The following is an 18148-nucleotide window of genomic DNA, read 5'->3' as shown; positions in this document are numbered from 1 at the left end:
TCTCTTTCTGCGCCGTAAACTTTCTACAATTCTAATCAAAATCAATTCATGGGACACCATTGGGTAAAAATCAGCCCTCTGACGTGTGGATTACAAATCAAGTCTTTACTGATGAGATGGACCGTTCCATTTGTCGTGAGAGTCAGGGTGGTGCAGTTAGCACACTGCCATTTTATCTTGGGACCTGGGGATGAATGAACCCTTCCATTGTGGGCTGTTAGTGTCCTGTGTGAAGTGGCTTTGAAGCAACCTCAGCCCAGAATTTAGTGAGGCTAAACAGTTTTCTGTTTGGATCCCACAAATGGTTTTGCATGATCAGCCTTGTACTGACATGCTTTTCCCTGTGCCACTCAATTTAATCCATCACTCCTAACCCTCTACACCTGGTTCAAGCTGATAATCATCTTTCCCCATTCCCAACCTGTTTAAAATAGCATTCTTCTTCCCTCCCAGCACAAGAAGTTACTGTTTTGATCCCTTCAATCTGCTGAGTTGATGTAAACATGCTCCTTCCCCCAAACCCAAAGAAACACTCACAATTTTTGAACCACTCTTCTCCTCTTCACTATCATCCAGTTCTGCTTCATCACCCCATATCACTCTCCTTCATTGGCATCCTTTCCCCTCTCTTTTCCAGTTCATTACCATCTATTGCCCTCCTTATTCTCCTTCATTTCTCCCTACTGTCACCCATTTCCCTTTCATTTCTACATGACTCCTTCTCAATGCTACCAATGGTAGTGATCCTGTTAGCTGTCTGCTGTAGGCAGCAGTTTGTGTTCCTACAAGAGTTCATGCCTACAGGATATAGTAGCTAGGGTCACTACCATTATTGGCATTGAAAAGAGTTTCTAAGCAGGTCCTTTAACAGCTCGGGAGAACTGTCGGAACTCATGGGGAAAGCAAAGACTTGGGAAGAGATGGAGGGAACATAAGAGAACATGAGAAAGAATAGTGCAACTGAGAAGCGTGGGTCCAGTACACAATGGCTTCTGACAGCGAAGAATGATATGTTGACTAGGTCTTCAAAATATTCACAGTTAATGTAAAATTCTGATGATTCTCATGTATGACGATGAATTGAAATATTACATTTTGAAATGTGGTGATTTTTTTAATGTTGAAGTCAAAATACATAATTGAGGAGACCAGAGGGAGCTTTGATCTGCTGGTGTTTTAACTGGAGTAGCCAGCAGTGCTGCTGGGATAGTATGAACAGAACTTTATTTTGTATCTAGTCTTTTCTGTATCTCGAGTGTTTGATGAGAGAATGTAGAAGGTTCTTTACTTTATCAAACATAACCAGTTTCCTCATGTCCTTCAAGTAGAGAATCTTCCAAACGTACTTGGTTTGGCCCAAACTTTATTCTAGCCCACACTATTGGCTTGGCTCTTAATGTCCTCTGAAGGCTCCCAGCCAGATGTTTGAATAATAGTGAAGGTTGGAAATAAATATCACTCTCCTCCTGAGGAAAACTACACTTGCTGCACTTGGTCTGGGAGTGGTGCATGCTAACACTGGACACGCGCAATCACAAAATGTTTAATTACTAGCACAACCTCACCTCGATGAGCACGAAATTAAGTGAAAAAATTCACGAGATATTTTCAGATTTCATATTACAATACCTGATTCATGTACATACTAAAAACAGTGGCACATGGCAGGTGAGGGTGGTGGGGGCAAGTGTGATTTTCCTCATCAAAATGTCTTATTAGCAATTGTTTTCAGTAACACATGACATAGCTGGGAGGGGGATATCCAGATTGAAATGGGTGGTAGCTTTATTTTAATACTTAAATGATACACAGTCATTGTTCTGAGCCTCCTGTGCCTTTTTCATGATGTCTTTGAAACGAATGCCCAATGTAACTGGGCAACCAGTGTTGCCTGGCAATGAGTAGTGCAGGTAAATCAGAAGAACGTTTTTTAATAAACGGAAGCTATTTCTCATCTGTTTCTCTTACTTTTTCTCATGAGACCTTTTGCAGTCTTGTTTTTTAGGGCAGCATCACTGCAGGGCCATCAAAGCATTTCCCAATGAGAATCTTCTGCTGTGTGGAGCTACGAAGGAAAGGAGACCCCCTGATGATATGGCAAGGAGGTGATGATGCACAAGAGTAGCTCTGTGCCCTCGGACCAGGCCTCTACACCTACAGCTGCAGACAAAGGTGATCAGACCATACTTTTGAAGGTGTTTAGTGCAGGTTGATGTTGCAATTCACAATATAGGCTGTGGCAGCCTACACAATGACGATCTCGTGCCTGCTCCGCCATTTAACCAGATCATGACTGACCTTCTACCTCAATGCCATCTTCCCGCACTGTGCCCTTCATAATGTTATTGGTATCTAGAAATCTACCGACCTCTGCTTTGCGTGACTTTGCATCATGTGCCTTATGAGACCTTTTCAGAATCCTCCCTTCCCATTATTACACTTTACCTTTAATTGTCCCTATCCCCTTTAAGTGTATTTACCAGCAATTTTCCACTCCCGTTAATGGTGTGATCCTATTGCTAATAAGGCATTCTGACGAGGAAAATCACACTTGCCTCACCACTCCCCCGCCACCCTCTGCACCTGAATCTGTGACTAATGCCGCAACTAAGCTGACCCAGGGAATTTGAGGGCAATTAAGACATTATTCAGGAAGACTTGGCACCCTTTCTTGATCTTTCCGACATGACTTGCACCAGTTAAAGAAAATCAGCCCTGGTGCAAATTGGGAACGTTGTTATATATGAGACCAATGAAACTCATCAGTTTCTGCCGTTCATCCCCATGAAGGAATGAAACCATCTGAGATGACAGACTTGTTACTAACTCACACACAGAGGCAGTGTCATCATTCACAAGGACTGACAGTGTCTGCTAATTGCACAGAAATAGGGACTGAACAAACCTGTCACAAATCAGACAAATCCCTTAATCCTCACTACACTGAAAATCTCTATTTTTAGACAAACCTTTTAGGTTGTTAACATGAAATTATAGTTTATCATACTGTTGTCTCATGGCTGGTCTTTCCCTCCCCTTTATATAGCTCAAGCTGGTGATGAATTAGATGAGGTGTGCAGTGTACTTACATGTGTGACCCTTAGATTCAGGAACTGCGGATGGGGTGTATTCCAAGAGCAAGGGTGGGTCTAGCAGGTGGTGACAAGGAAGTTGAAAATGGACAGGAAAGAGCAATAGTTGGTCAACAGCAGCAGAGGTGCCTTAGCATGAGGAGAACCAGAGAAGGAATTGGGGTTGTCCACTTCAGTTGGACATATTCCTTGAGGTATTCTCACATGGCCTCATGGCTCTAACTGCTCAGCCCATTCAAACAGGCTTAATTTAATTTTCTTTTTATTTATTCATGGGATGTGTGCTTCACTGGCTGGGCCAGCATTTATTGCCCATCCCTAATTGCCCTTGAGAAGGTGGTGGTGAGCTGCCTTCTTGAACTGCTGCAGTCTATATGCTGTAGGTACACCCACAGTGCTGTTAGGAAGGGAGTTCCAGGATTTTGATCCAGCAACAGTGAAGGAATGGCGATAATATTTCCAAGTCAGGATGGTGAATGACTTGGAGAGGACTTCCAGGTGGTGGTGTTCCCATCTATCTGCTGCCCTTGTCCTTCTAGATGGTAGTGGTCGTGGGTTTGGAAGGTGCTGTTGAAGGAGCCTTGGTGAATTCCAAATTCGAAATTCTGAATCATTGGCAATATTGGTATAATTAATAAATGAAGATGTGAGGGTAAAGGGACTGAGCAGATAGTAGGGGAGGAGCCTCAGACTTTGCAATTGTCAAACAGGTTTGAGGTGCTCACAACCTGTGTGGATGAAAGTGAGGTCTGCAAGGTAAATGAGCAGGCTGGCCATGGCACCATGCTACAGGACACTGTTCAAGCTGGAGGAGCAAACAGGAATGTGGTGGTAGTAGAGGACAGTATAGTGAGGGGGATTGACACTGTTCTCTGCAGCAAAGAACGAGAGCCCAGAAGGATGTGTTGCCTGCCCGGTGCCAGGGTTCAGGACATCTGCTCAGGGCTGGAGAGGAACTTGTAGCGGGAGGTGGAGGATCCAGTTGTTGTGGTCCATCTAGGTACCTATGACATAGGTCAGACAAGGGAAGAGGCTCTGCATAGTCACTATGGGGAGCGAGGTACCAAATTAAGAAGCAGAACCTCAAAGGTAATAATCTCTGGATTATTACTTGAGCCACGTGGAAATTGGCATCGGGCAAATAAGATTAGAGAGATGAATGTGTGGTTCAGAGACTGGTGTGGGAGAAGTGGGTTCCGGTTCATGGGGCACTGGCACCAGTACTGGGGAAAGTGGGGGCTATACCATTGGGACAGTCTACACCGGAACCGTGATGGGATAAGTGTTCTTGCAAATCGCATAACTAGGGAAGTAGAGAGGGTTTTAAACTAAATCATGGGGTCAAGGGATCAAATGTAGAAAGATGTTGTACATTAAGGAGTAGATACAAGGTAAGGGAGGAAGGTATTAATTTGGGGAATGATAAACAAACCACGACAGGAAGGGACAGAGAATACAAATTTAAGAGTAAACCAACAGATAAGGCTAGTGGTTACTAAACTAATAAAAGGACAAAACTTAAGGTTCTGTATCTGAACGCATGTAGCATTTGAAACAAAATAGATGAACTGATAGTCCAAATAGAGATAAATGAGTACAATCTGATAGCCATTACAGAGACATGGCTACAGGATTGGATAGATTGGGACCCTAACATTGAAGGCTATGTGATTTTTAGGAAGGATAGAAAAGATGGAGGGGTGGCTCTGTTAATTAAAGACGACATTAACACAATAGAGAGGGATGGCCTAAGTTCAGGAAACCAGGATATAGAAGCGATTGAGGAATGATATAAGCAAGGAGTCACTGTGGGAGTGGTGTACAGGCCCCGTAACAGTAATCACACAGGAGGGCGGGGTATCAAAGAAAAAATAGTGGGAGCTCGTCAGAAAGGTATGCAATTATCATGGGGGATTTTAATCTACATATAGACTGGAATCAGGTGGGCAAAGGTAGTATAGATAACCAATTCATAGAATTTTATCAGGATAATTTTTTAGATGAGCAAGTTATTGAGCTAATAAAGGAGCAGGCTGCACTAGACCTGGTATTGTACAATGAGAAAGAATTAATTAATGACCTCTTAGTGAAGGTGCCCCTAGGTAGCAGTGATCATAATATGATTGAATTTTACATTTAGTTTGAGGGAGAGAAGAGTGGGTCTAACTCTAGTATTTTAAAGTTAAATAAGGGCAATTATGAGGGCATGAAAGCAGAGGTGGTGAAAGTGAACTGGCAATTTAGGTTAAGGGAAAGGTCAATAGAGATCCAGTGGCAGACATTTAAGGGAATATTTTAGAATACATAGAATAGATGCATTCCAATAAGAAAGAACATTTCCAAGGGGAGGATCCACGATCCATGGTTAACTAAAAAAGTTAAAGACAGTATCAAAGTTTAAAAAAGGCATATAATTGTCCAAGGATGTCCAAATTGTCCAGGTCAGAAGAAAGAACAGAATATAAAAAACAGCAAAGAACAACTAAAAGACTAATAAGAAGGGAAAAATTAGAGTGCAAGAGAAAGTTAGTTAGAAATACAAAGACAGACAGTAAGAGTTTCTATAAATATTTTTAAAAGAATTGAGTTAACAAAGTGAGTGTTGGTCCTGTAGAAAGGATTCTGGGGAATTAATAATGGAAAATAAGGAGATGGCACTGGTCTTCACTATAGAGGACATAAGCAACATTCCAGAAATAGTTGTAAATCAGGAATTGGAAGGGAGGGAGAAACTCAAGAAAATTATAATTACCAGAGAACTGGTACTGAGCAAATTGTTAGAACAGCGGGTTGACAAGTCCTTGGTCCTGATGGATTTCATCCTAGGGTCTTAAAAGAAGCAACTAGTGAGATAATTGATGCGTTGGTTTTAATTTTCCAAATTCCCTAGATTCGGGCAATTTGGATTGGATTGGAAAATAGTCACTGTAACTCCTTTATTCAAAAAGGGAGGGAGACAGAAAGCAGGAGACTATAGGCCAGTTAGCTTGACATTTGTCATAGGGAAGATGTTAGAAGCCATCATTAAAGATGTTACAACAGGGCACTTAGATAAATTCAAGGCAATCAGATAGAGTCAACATGGCTTTGTGAAAGGGAATTCATGTTTAACCAACTTATTGGAGTTCTTTGAAGAATTAACATGTGCTGTGGATAAAGGGGGTGTACTGTCCTTAGATTTTCAGAAGGCATTTAGTAACGTACCTCATCAAAGGTTATTGCAGAAAATAAAAACTTATGGTGTAGGGGGTAACATATTGGCATGGATAGAAGATAGGCTGGCTAACAAGAAACAGAATGGCTCATTTTCTGGTTGGCAGCATGTGATGAGGGCTGTACCACAGGGTTCAGTGCTGGGGCCTCAGCTCTTTACAATTTATATGAATGATTTGGATGAAAGGACCAATGGTACGGTCGCTAAGTTTGCTGATGACACAAAGGTAAGTAGGAAAGTAAGTTGTGAAGAGGACATAAGGAGGCTACAGAAGGATATAGATAGGTTAGGTGAGTGGGCAAAGATCTGGCAAATGGAGGATAATGTAGAGCATAATATGAGGTTGTCCATTTTGGCAGGACAAATAAAAATAGAAGCATATTATCTAAACGGTGAGAGATTGCAGAGCTCTGAGATGCAGGGTGCTCTGGGTATCCTAGTGCATGGATCACAAAAGGTTAGTATGCATCTGCAGCAAGTAATTAGCAAAGCTAATAGAATGTTATTGTGTATTGCAAGGGGAATTGAATACAAGAGTATGAAGGTTATGCTACAGTTATAAAGGCATAACCATATGTGGACTACTGTGTACAGTATTGGTCTCCTTATTTAAGGAAAGATGTAAATGTATTAGAAGCAGTTCAGAGAAGGTTTACTAGATTAACACTTGGAATGGGCGGGTTGTCTTCTGAGGGAAGGCTGGACAGGCTAGGCTTGTATCCACTGGAGTTTAGGAGAGTAGGAGGTGACTTGATTGAAACATATAAGATCCTGAGGGGTTTTAATAGGGTGAATATGGAAAGGATATTTCCTCTTCTGGGAGAATCTAGAACTCAGGGTCACTGTTTCAAAATGAGGGTCGCCCATTTAAGACAGAGATGAGGGAAAACATTTTCTTTGAGGGTTGTGAGACTTTGGAAATCTCTTCCTCAAGTGGTGGTTGAAGGAGAGTCCTTTGCCAGAATTTTACCTTTGGCATGTGGGCGCATGCTGAACACGCATGAATGTAATATGACATGCGAAGACGTCAGGCGTGCGTCCCGATGTCATTGCGCACTCGCGCGATATTTCATTCGGCAGGCGCGTGCCAGAGATGGCTGCGCACCCGCCAATAATTGAAAGGCCTATTAAGGCCATTAACAAACTAATTAACTTCAAATTTATGCTGCCCGTCCAACCTAACGGTCGGCGGGCAGGCGAAAAGGCCAAGTGGCCTTCACATTTTTTAGGAAACCTCATCCACGAATGGGATGAGGTTTCCTAAAGCTAATACAAATTAAATAAAAACTTTCCTTTGACATTAAAAACATGTCCCATCTCATGTGACACAGTCACATGAGGGGACAGTTTTCATTAAATTTTTATTGCCTTTATTAATTTTTTTGAAAAGCGCTTCAATCTCCCTGAAGCAGCTCCGTGCCCCGGGGAGATTGAAGCTCTCTTTCTCGCGCATGCACAAACTGCGCACTAGGCCCGGTCTCCCTCCTCCCCCCGCCCGCACAGGGAGCGCTCAGCGCTGCAGCTTGTGATCCATGCAGGGTGGGCCTTAATTGGCCCGCTCACGTGAAATAGCGGCGCGGAACCAATGGCGGGCTTCCCGACTGCCTCCACCCTCTCCCGCCAAGCCCGCCCGACAAGGGAAAAATTCTGGCCCTTGATTACCTTTGAGGCAGAGATAGATAGATTCTTGATAAGCAAGGGGGTGAACGGTTATCGGGGTAGGCAGGAATATGAGGCTAACATCAGATCAGCCATGATCCTATTGAATGGTGGAATAGGCTCGAGGGGCCGAGTGGTCTACTCCTGCTCCTAATTCGTATGTTCAAAGAGAACGGGGAAAGAAACAGACTGGTTTTAATGCCCCAATGTTTTTTTCCCAGTTTTGCTTGGGGCAGTGTCCTGGGAATTAATGTTTAATTCCTGGAGAATCTGGACAATTTTTTTCACAGGCAAACCTACAGGCCCTGCTAGAAGAGATGAAAGACAGGAGTGGTTGACGCCTGGATGACATTGCATTGATTCCCTGTGGCACCTTAAAAGGATCCAAGTGCCAAAAACTAAGGGAACACGGCAGCATAGCAGAAGACCATCCCACCAGGTCGTTCTTCCACAGTATGTCTATAGATAGTACTCTGGACCTGTACTGATAGCACAAAGCAGTGTAATGTGCTCTAGGTAAAATTCCTCGTTGTTCTTTTGTGTAATAATAACCTATGAGCTGAAGAGAGTGAGGAAATTCAGAGCCAATGATTAATTTGATCTTAGGACTTGCATAAACAGGATCCCTGTTCAACAATGCAGCAATATCAGAATTGGACAATTTTGTGCTACTACACCCTTCTATTTATTTATTTGTCTATCAATTCATTTAAGTGTTGTATTTTTTGGGTTTATTGCAGTGAATTTGATCCTGTGATCCCCTCCACCATTCCCAAAAGGCATCTTCCAACACACTCATTTACCACATTCCTGTGCATCCTTAACCCTCTCACTGTACAAACAGTCCAAATATTTTCACACCTACTTCCTTTCTTAGCTCTTCAGTGACCTGTTTTGTCACTTTACTGTATCTTAAATCAATTATAAAAATGGACATACTATCCACTGGCATTGTCTATTTATGAAAAAATAAATCTCTCAAAAGATACTGAAATATTTCCCTTTACGTTCAAAACCAGTTGGTTTTGTTCTGACAACTCTGGTAAGCACATTATCACCTCTGTCACTGGGTTCCTCTCCTCACACATCAAGGTTTCTCCCAAGCCCCTGGGAGTCTTTCCCTGTGCGCATTCTCCTCTCTCTCTGGGAGACACCCTCTCTCACACACTCTCCTCTCTTTGAATCCATGCTACTCACACTCTGTCCTCTCTCTCTCTCGCAGGCTCTCCACTCTATCTCTGGAAGTCCCTCTCCCTCACACACTCTCCCCTCTCCTCATATGCTTTTCCCTCTCTCCCTCTCACATGCTCCTCTCCAGCTCACACACTCCTCTTTTTCCCTCTTACATGCTCCTCTCTCCCCCTCCTCTCTCACACACTTTTCCCACACCCTCTCCCTCTCTCCTCCCTCTCCTGCTCTCCTCCATCTCCCTCTCTCGCTTCCCTCTCTCTCCTGCTCTGTCCCGTCGCCCTCTCCTGCTCTTCTCTCTCTCCCACTCTCCTTCCATCTCACTCTCCTGCTCTCTTCCCTCCCCTGCTTTTCCCCTCTCCCACTCTCCCTCTCCCACTCTCCTCCTTCTCCCTCTCCCACACACACTCTCCTCTCTCCCTCAAACACTCTCCTCTCTCTCCCCTCCCTCTCTCCCTTAAACACACACACACACTCTCCATCTCCCACTCTCCCTCACACACTCTCTTCTCTCTCCCTCACACACTCTCCTCTCTCTCCCTCTCACACACTGTTCTCTGGCAGCCCCTGTCTCTGGCACACTTCCTGATTTTTCTGGGCATCTGCTGGTGGATTTTTGCCTTGGCTTTGGCCATTCATCAGCAGAGCGCAGGGAGAGCCGGTCCATAAATGAACCCCTTGTTCCCTCACTGAACCTGCCCCATTCCCACATCGCTGGGCTGGGCTCCAGCTCTCTCTCCCCTTTGAGGCGAGGGAGTTATTTCTTTTTTTCTGCAGATGTAATGTTGGCATATTTTAGTTGAAATACACTGGCTGCAATTTATAACTTTCAACTGTTAAATCTCTGAAAATTGGATTAAAAAAAACTCTACTTATTACTGTTGCATAGTCATTACTGAATCCCCCGGAGAGGAGTAGGAGGTAGGGGGAGGCTCTATTCCCACTCACACTGGTGATGCACAGAATTGGAAATCTATAAACTGAGCGGGGCGCGCTCGCCTCCAGCCTTCGCTCTACATCATGTCTCTCTAATCACGTCTGCTGGTTTCTCTCTCTCTCTCTCTCGCTCTCATTTTTCTTACCAACAGCACGCAGCATCCCTGCGTCACGGTATCTCAGTCTAACTCGGTGGCTGTGTCCGTGGCTGGACAGCCCCCTTTGGCTCTGGATCTGGATCATCTCTGGACTCCCAGGTGTTTTGTCAGTTTCCCTGGGATTTTCCAGCTGGTCAATTTCTGCTCTGGTTTAGTTCCATTTCACCACCCCAACCCCCCCTCCCTCCCTCCCCTCCCTCCAACCCACCTCCCCTTCCCCTCCTCTTCTGATTGCTCCGGTTGTATTTCGGTTCCTCGCTCTCTCTTTTTTTTTGGGGTGGGGGGGGGAGGAATTATCGAAGTAACTAAGGTGACAAATACAAAGAGCGGCTGATGTGAAGATGTTTTGAAGGGGACGTTGTCTGCTCCCTGACTGTCCCCCCTCCCTCCCTCTCTCTCTCTCTCCTGTCTATGGGAGCGTGTTAGCGGCTGGGGAGGAGGAGAGGAACAGAAGAGCAAAAAAAAACCCCATAAGGCTCGGACAAGCTTGTAACAGTTTGAGACACTGACCATGTCGTGCTGGCCTCCTACCTTGCCTTCCCGGGGATTTCTGTGGAGGATTTTGTGGGTTACTTGCAGTTTGCAAAACTGTTTCTGGGTGCTGGGGTGCCCGGGGAACTGCATCTGTAAAATGAGCCAGATTTACTGCAGCCAGCCCGATAATGTCACCATCTTCCCCGTCCTGGATTTGCAGGAAATGGAGAACGTCAGGGAAATGTAAGTAAATGCTGGTTTCTTATTGTTTGCCTGGTGTGTGTTTTGTGAGTGTTTTAATTTCGATGCACGTTCCTCGCAGGCGCTGGGCACAGGACTCGGGGAGGGGGGTGGAGGGGGGATGGATCACACGCCGACCTATTTGCACAGTCGCCTGAACGCTGGGTTTGGCTGTGATCAGAGATCTCCCACTCAACACTTGACTGCATATTCAAAACAATACTGACACTTGCAACATATAGAGCCAGTGCCTGGCGAATTGACGGAAAGCAACCTGGGCGAGAAGTTAACCTACAGCGTGGGACTTGCAGGGAAGGTTTTCCTTTACAGTCCGAGCACCGCAGTGCAGCTGAAATTCCACATCACACGTTTCTGCTTTTTTATATATATAAAAAATACATTTAAAACAGAGTTTTAAAAAGAAATCTCGGCGGGACTCCTCAGAAGGTAGAATTTGAAAAAGAAAAATAAAAAAAACCAGGAAGGTTATTCCCTCGATTCTGATCCTTAAAAGTTCATCACTTGAATGAATCAGCAAGGGAACAGAAGCGAATCTCGTAGCACAAATAATCTCCCCCCCCTTTTCACTTTCCCACTGATCACATTCCCAGGCCGGATCTGGAATTCTGGACGGGCTGGTAGCTGGGAGGGGGGGGGCGGGGGGTAGGGGAGCAACACCAGGGTCAACTTAAACCGAAAAATGCTGGGAAAAAACTCAGCAGGTCTGACAGCATCTGTGGAGAGAGAGGCAGAGTTAATGTTTCGCGTCCCTGTGACTCTTCATCAGACTCTGAAACCTTTTTGTTTCAGATTTCCAGCATCCGCAGTATTTTGGTTTTGGCCAGGGTCAACATTGCTGGCAATTCCCTGACTGGGAGCCTGAGAGAGCAGCATCGCCTGGGCAGCGGTGTCTGGCTTTTACACCTAGGGGAAATCAGGAGTCCTTTTCAAATGACTAATCCCGTTAACTGCATCTTTAAAACCGCCTCAAATCCATTAGGTGTTTAATTTATTTCCTCTGTCTTCACCTGCCTGAACTCGTCTTAACACCTGGGTCTGTTTCTCCTCCTCTGCCCCGTGTCTCTATATCTGGGTCTCTCTCCCTGCCTCTTAATGTGTTGCTCTCCCTGTCCTTCTGCGTCCCAGGCGCGTTCCTGCTCTGTCCTTCCCTACCCCTGTCCCTCAGTCTCGTTTATCCTCCCCTCTCCCTCCCTCCCACCCATCTCCTTGCCCCCTGCCTCAACCCTATTCTGAGAGGCGAACAGACCATAATCAGCACCGACGGAATTTTCCAATCCCCTGACAGTAGCCGCCCGGAATGAGTCGAAACCCGATAGTTGAGGCAGTTCTATTTTCACCCAGACCCAGATCTGGTCCTCGCGGGGCTCAGACCCACCTTAAGAGAAAACTCAAGTCAAAAGGCCGGATAAGGGACGTCACATGCGCCCTTTTGAAGTTTGTTGGCGATGCACTGACTTCAGATGTAGAACAGATTGGCTTTGCGAGCATTCACCCAAACCCCCCCTCAGGTTAGTCGGTTATACGGATATAAGGCGTCCGAAAAATAAGCACCGATTTCTGCATTTGACACTTTCTGGGTATTTTGTGTAAAACGATCTCTCACGATATTTGATAAAATGAAACATTTCAAACTTTTTTTTCCCCCTTTATAGTCAGGCTCTGTCAGATATGAGCTGCCCCATTCCCTGTCCCATTCCCTGCCCCAATCCCTGTCCCATTCCCTGCTCCATTCCCTGTCCCATTCCCTGCCCCATTCCCTGTCCCAATCCCTGTCCCATTCCCTGTCCCAATCCCTGTCCCATTCCCTGCCCCATTCCCTGCCCCATTCCCTGTCCCAATCCCTGTCCCATTCCCTGCCCCATTCCCTGTCCCATTCCCTGCCCCATTCCCTGTCCCAATCCCTGTCCCATTCCCTGCCCCATTCCCTGCCCCATTCCCTGTCCCATTCCCTGTCCCATTCCCTGCCCCATTCCCTGCCCCAATCCCTGCCCCAATCCCTGTCCCATTCCCTGCTCCATTCCCTGTCCCATTCCCTGCCCCATTCCCTGCCCCAATCCCTGTCCCATTCCCTGCTCCATTCCCTGTCCCATTCCCTGCCCTATTCCCTGTCCCATTCCCTGTCCCATTCCCTGCCCCATTGACCGACACATCTTACCCCCTGTTTTTTTGCCGCAGACACAAATCATTCTCATGCCTCTGATATTCAAGGGGCTTCAGACGGGCTCTTCCAGCCAGGAATCACTGAGATTTACAATTCTCTCGCAGGTCTAGCTACCAACACATAGGGGAGGCTGTAGGATAAGATATTAAAGAGCGGTTAGAGTGTGTGCCAGAGCGTCAGGGCCGCTGGGTTAAAGTAACTGCGCCTCCCCCGATCAGCATCACATCCAACTGCACCAGGAAAGCCCGGATCCACTCGCTCTTCCGCGGCTCTGAACCAGGCTGGGGAGAAACTCCCCAAACACCGGCTGGATTTCAATTCGGTCCCAGTGAGATGTGCTGGGGCTGGAGCAAGTTCAAGAGTTCACAATGTGGGCGCCAATGAACCATTTGGAATCAGCCCATTTATGCTGGAATCTCAGGGAGTCCCAGTGATTCCAGAGCTGGGTCTGGGCAGGAGAGCAGGACAGAGGGTAAAGTGGAGAGAGTGTAACCCTCCTGTAAATAACCCTGTAAACTCCGCTCTTTAACTTGTTTCCTGTCGACAAACTTGTCTGAAAATGACGCTCTGTGTCCCGAAAGATTCAACTTGGGAAAAATGTTTTTTTCTTCCTTCCTTGTTAAAATAGTTCTTCACTTTTTTTTGGAACATATCGCGATTGGACGATGCCACTGACCGAGAAACTTCCTGACAGACGCGAGTCAAACTGTCAACAGTTTCAACACGTGGAAACGGAGAGTGTCCACTGACCCTCAACATATTCAGGCAGGGAGTGAGAGATTGGCCTTGTGACAGAGAGAGGGAGGGAGAGAGAGAGAGAGTGAGAGGGAGAGAGGGAAAGAGAGAGGGAGGGAGAGGGGGAGAGAGGGAGAGAGAGGGAGGGAGAGGGGGAGAGAGGGAGAGGGAGGGAGGGGGAGAGAGAGGGGGAGAGAGAGAGAGGGGGGAGAGAGGGAGGGAGGGGGAGAGGGAGAGAGAGGGAGAGGGAGGGGGGAGAGAGATGGAGAGGGAGGGGGAGAGATGGAGAGGGAGGGGGAGAGAGATGGAGAGGGAGGGGGAGAGGGGGAGAGAGAGAGGGGGAGAGAGAGGAAGAGGGAGGGGGAGAGAGGGAGGGAGAGGGAGGGAGGGGGAGAGGGAGAGAGAGGGAGGGGGGAGAGAGATGGAGAGGGAGGGGGAGAGGGGGAGAGAGGGAGGGAGGGGGAGAGAGGGGAAGAGAGAGGGGGAGAGAGAGAGAGAGGGGGAAAGAGGGAGGGAGAGGGAGGGGGAGAGAGATGGAGAGGGAGAGAGAGGGAGGGGGAGAGAGATGGAGAGGGAGGGGGAGAGGGGGAGAGAGAGAGGGAGAGGGAGAGAGGGAGGGGGACAGAGAGAGGGAGGGAGGGGGAGAGAGGGAGGGAGAGAGGGAGTGTGTGTGTGTCTTTATCGTGGAGGTTTTTGGTTCGATTTCAGAATCTGACATCTGGGAGGGAACCGGATTCAGGGACTGGGACCCGAGATGAAGGGCTGGGGTCAGGGCCCAGGCACCGGGCGGGAGGGGCCCCCAGTGTCCGGGACCGGACAGGGAGTCAGGGCGCCCGCTCACTGGGCACTGGGACCTGGACCAGCCAACATTAGAATGGCTGAGTTCGCAATCAGTCTCTCATCCATCCTCTCTTTCTCATTCATTCATCTTCACTCAGTCTCTCTGAAGAAAGGCAGACTGAGAGTGGGCAACAGGGAATGGGGGGGAGTGGGGTACATAACAGAGATGGAGAAAGACTTGGGGAGGCAAGAATGCGACCAGGACACTGCAAAGTATTCCAGACTGTGACGAGGTGTGATGCTGGTAGACTCTGTGGGAGAGTGTGACAGGGAGCAGGACAGAGGGTAAAGTGGAGAGAGTGTAACACGTAGAGGCGGAGGCGGAGAATAAGAGCGTCTTATAGTTTACATTTGAAGGAATTGTGTGCGAATTCCTGTCTTGCTAAATAATTTATTGCAGAATGCAGTTGAACATCTTTATTGTTCTGTTTTTAACTGCAGTATATACAAATGACCAGGTGTAGGTATAAGATCATCCCATGGCCTTGGACATCAGATTATCACACCCAATTGTACTGTGAACAATTGATGTGCTTTTCAAGGAAAATAAGTTACTTAGTGGCGATCTATAGGAAGCTAAATTGAATTAACAGCCCGATATTGCACTGACTGCTCTGCTACTGTTAACAATTGTAAATTAAAACGACTCAACCATTGAAGGTAGTGGGATCCTAAACTGGTCAATAAACCCACAGATGCACTGGTTTCAGACTGTGCTGAAGGCTGAATCTACAGTTGACTAACACATTTAATCTAATCTCCAGGGAATGTACCCACACGTGGCCTGCTGCATTAAGGCATCTCAGGGAAACATTTCAAAACAACTTGTCATTTTTAAAACCGACTGGAACTAGCAAAAAAATGCAGAACTGTACCCTCATAATGCAGCACAATATTTTTAAAAAATGAAATTAATGTATGAGCTAACAAGGGGCAATCCCATGCAATGTTTAATTTCTTAAGTATAAAATATATTCATAACTATTCCAGAAACATGAAATATAAAATATTGGAAATGCCCAAAAGATCTATCAACATCTGAAAGATATGCTAATGTTTTAAAGTGGGATCTATACCGGTGTCTTACTTTATTAAGATTGATGTTTCTTCAGGAGACTCCAGCACAAGTTATCTTTGTGAATATTTTCCTGCAAAATGTTAGTCCAAAATATCGAAATAAAATTTGCTGAGGTTTCACACTAAACCTGGCTGTGAGGCTGTGGGGCCTAGCTAGCAATTCCTGTTGGTTTAAACCTCTTTACAAAGGTTGTACCATTCCAGTTGCAGGTAAAGGTTTAGAAATGGCACTGTGTATTGAGGGCAATCTATCACAACTTAACAAGAAAATCCATGGTGTGTATGAGGGAATGGGCCCATAGCTCACAGTAACTGTCTGCAGTTATTGGATCTATATTTATAAATGTAACTCTTGTATCTAGCACAGGCCTGCCAAGTGGTAGACTCCAGTGGTTGAGGTGATGGCGTCTGGAAAATACAACATTCTATGTACAAAGGTTTTTAGTCTTTTATTTTATTTTAAAACAGTTCACAAGGGGCAGCTGGAAAACAACATCTAATTGATGCTGTTGAACATTCAAAAAGATTGCGGGACAGAGTCTTTCCAACATGCTTTGCTAGGATTAGCATATAGATAGAACTGGCTGTGCTTATATTGATCCACCTTAATGTATATAGAGTTCAACATTAAGACAAACATATTCCCATCTAATGATTAGACTTGAGAAAGCATAACTATAATTAACATTCAGAGGCATTTTTGATTCTATAGTCCTGATTCTAAAATGACTTTCCCTGTTGACAGCAGATGCTTGGTTTGTGAGCACCTGCCATCTTTGGCCAAATGTTTTTGAATTGCAATAAAAAAAATCTAATTGATGTGGAGCACTATGAGTTCACCTCTGGTGAGTTAGTGGTGACCTAATATTGGTTTTGTGTATAGACTGACTACCATGTTCAGGAACCTTTTTGTGGGGGTGTGTGTGTGTGTGTGTGGTGTGTGAGGGTGTGAGGCTGTGTGTGTGTGTGTGTGTGTTTGTGTGTGTGTTCAATTAGTTCTATGCTTCCCATTTTATCTTATTACATTCCACAACTGCTGTCTAAATGTTTGATCTATTCATATTCTTTGTGCACATAAACATGTGCCAACAAGCAAATTGAATAGTGCAGATGGAGGGGTGTGCGACCCCTACGCCAGATCAAGGTTTGTTTCTTAACTGAAAAATGAGGGTGGTCTTCATCTCTCTCTGTTGTTTAAAACCACTTCCCCTCCCCAATTATACATGAATTGCGACAGGAAAATATTTCATGAAGCGGATGAGTGGACTGTCCTGATCGCTCAGTGAATACATGTGCACTGCCTGAGTGTTACTGAGCCACAAGACCAAGGAGAATCCCAGGATTGAAACACTTATTTGTGTTGAGTTAAATGAACTCAATTAAGGCACAGTTGAGCTGCAACAATTTTTCTCCACCCCGGTGTGCCTGGGCTGGGAAGACAAAAATCAGCCAGGGTTCCTACCCTGAGACATTTACTTGAAAGCCCAGTCCCTTTCCATTGTCTGGTTGCTATCGAGCACCCTGTGTCTTTAATAATGCTAATCAGCTCCCTTGCTCTGTCAAGCTCAGTTACTCTTTCCAGGATTTTAAGAGATTCTGATGGTGAAGCTATTTATTTTAAGCTGCCTGACCAAAATGGAGCAAACTTTATTTAGCTTGTGCTCTAGTATTAATCGGAAAGCAAAATGTTCCTTGCAAAATTCTGTATTTGGAAAGTGTGCTAAAAATACGTTCTAAGTGTTGTGTATTTTTACTGAATGTTCATTAATTACAGGAGCCATAATGAATATAATCTTGTCTGAGATTTCATCATGTATCCCACTGTGTTATTAGACAGGGATGTTACTTGATGGTTCATTATGTCAATGCTATCAGGTAGGGAATTCTAGGATTTTGACCTAGTGATGATGAAGGAATGGTGATATAAGTCCAAGCCATAATGGTGACTGATATGTTATGGAGTGACATAGACTGTTATATGTTATACAGAGTATGTTATAAAGGGCATATAGGGCACTTTCATAGCCTCAATTTGGCCACACATAAATTCAAACATGTTTTTATCAAGCTAACGGTTAAGGTACTATCTTGGAATGTGTGCTACATAATAGGTTCAACTAGTGAGCAGTACTGTTCACAATATAATTACTAGGTATTCTGGTTCATATACTGAGAGCAAGTAATTGCTTTTGAGGGAATGATATCTGACACAGCAGTCAAGCATTTCTTATCTAAAAGTAGCATTCTGACCAAAGTCAAGTATCATTGCTGCACTAATGCTTAATCTGTGCATTCACTCTTTAGTTCCAGTTTCTGCTTTTAAAATAAAGTTTCCTACACCTGGCCCATTCAA

The 18148-nt window shown here is 45.3% G+C and overlaps 1 protein-coding gene and 1 long non-coding RNA gene across 2 annotated transcripts in view; one reads left to right on the top strand and one right to left on the bottom strand.

The window, feature by feature from the left end:
- LOC144668218 (uncharacterized) overlaps nt 1–10401 on the bottom strand; it is a 41211-nt gene extending 30810 nt beyond the window's left edge. Inside the window, exon 1 of the long non-coding RNA XR_013573457.1 lies at nt 10236–10401. This is a non-coding gene — a long non-coding RNA (uncharacterized LOC144668218). The remainder of the gene's footprint in view (nt 1–10235) is intronic.
- Nucleotides 10402–10639: 238 nt separating this feature from the next.
- LOC144668216 (NT-3 growth factor receptor-like) overlaps nt 10640–18148 on the top strand; it is a 658117-nt gene continuing 650608 nt past the window's right edge. Inside the window, exon 1 of the mRNA XM_078529980.1 lies at nt 10640–10964. Coding sequence (XP_078386106.1) covers nt 10759–10964 — 206 coding nt within the window. The 5' untranslated portion in view covers nt 10640–10758. The remainder of the gene's footprint in view (nt 10965–18148) is intronic.

The sequence above is a fragment of the Cetorhinus maximus genome, chromosome 26 (genome assembly GCF_964194155.1).
Source record: "Cetorhinus maximus chromosome 26, sCetMax3.hap1.1, whole genome shotgun sequence".
Classification (NCBI taxonomy): domain Eukaryota; kingdom Metazoa; phylum Chordata; class Chondrichthyes; order Lamniformes; family Cetorhinidae; genus Cetorhinus; species Cetorhinus maximus.
This window is presented reverse-complemented; position numbering and strand designations above follow the sequence as displayed.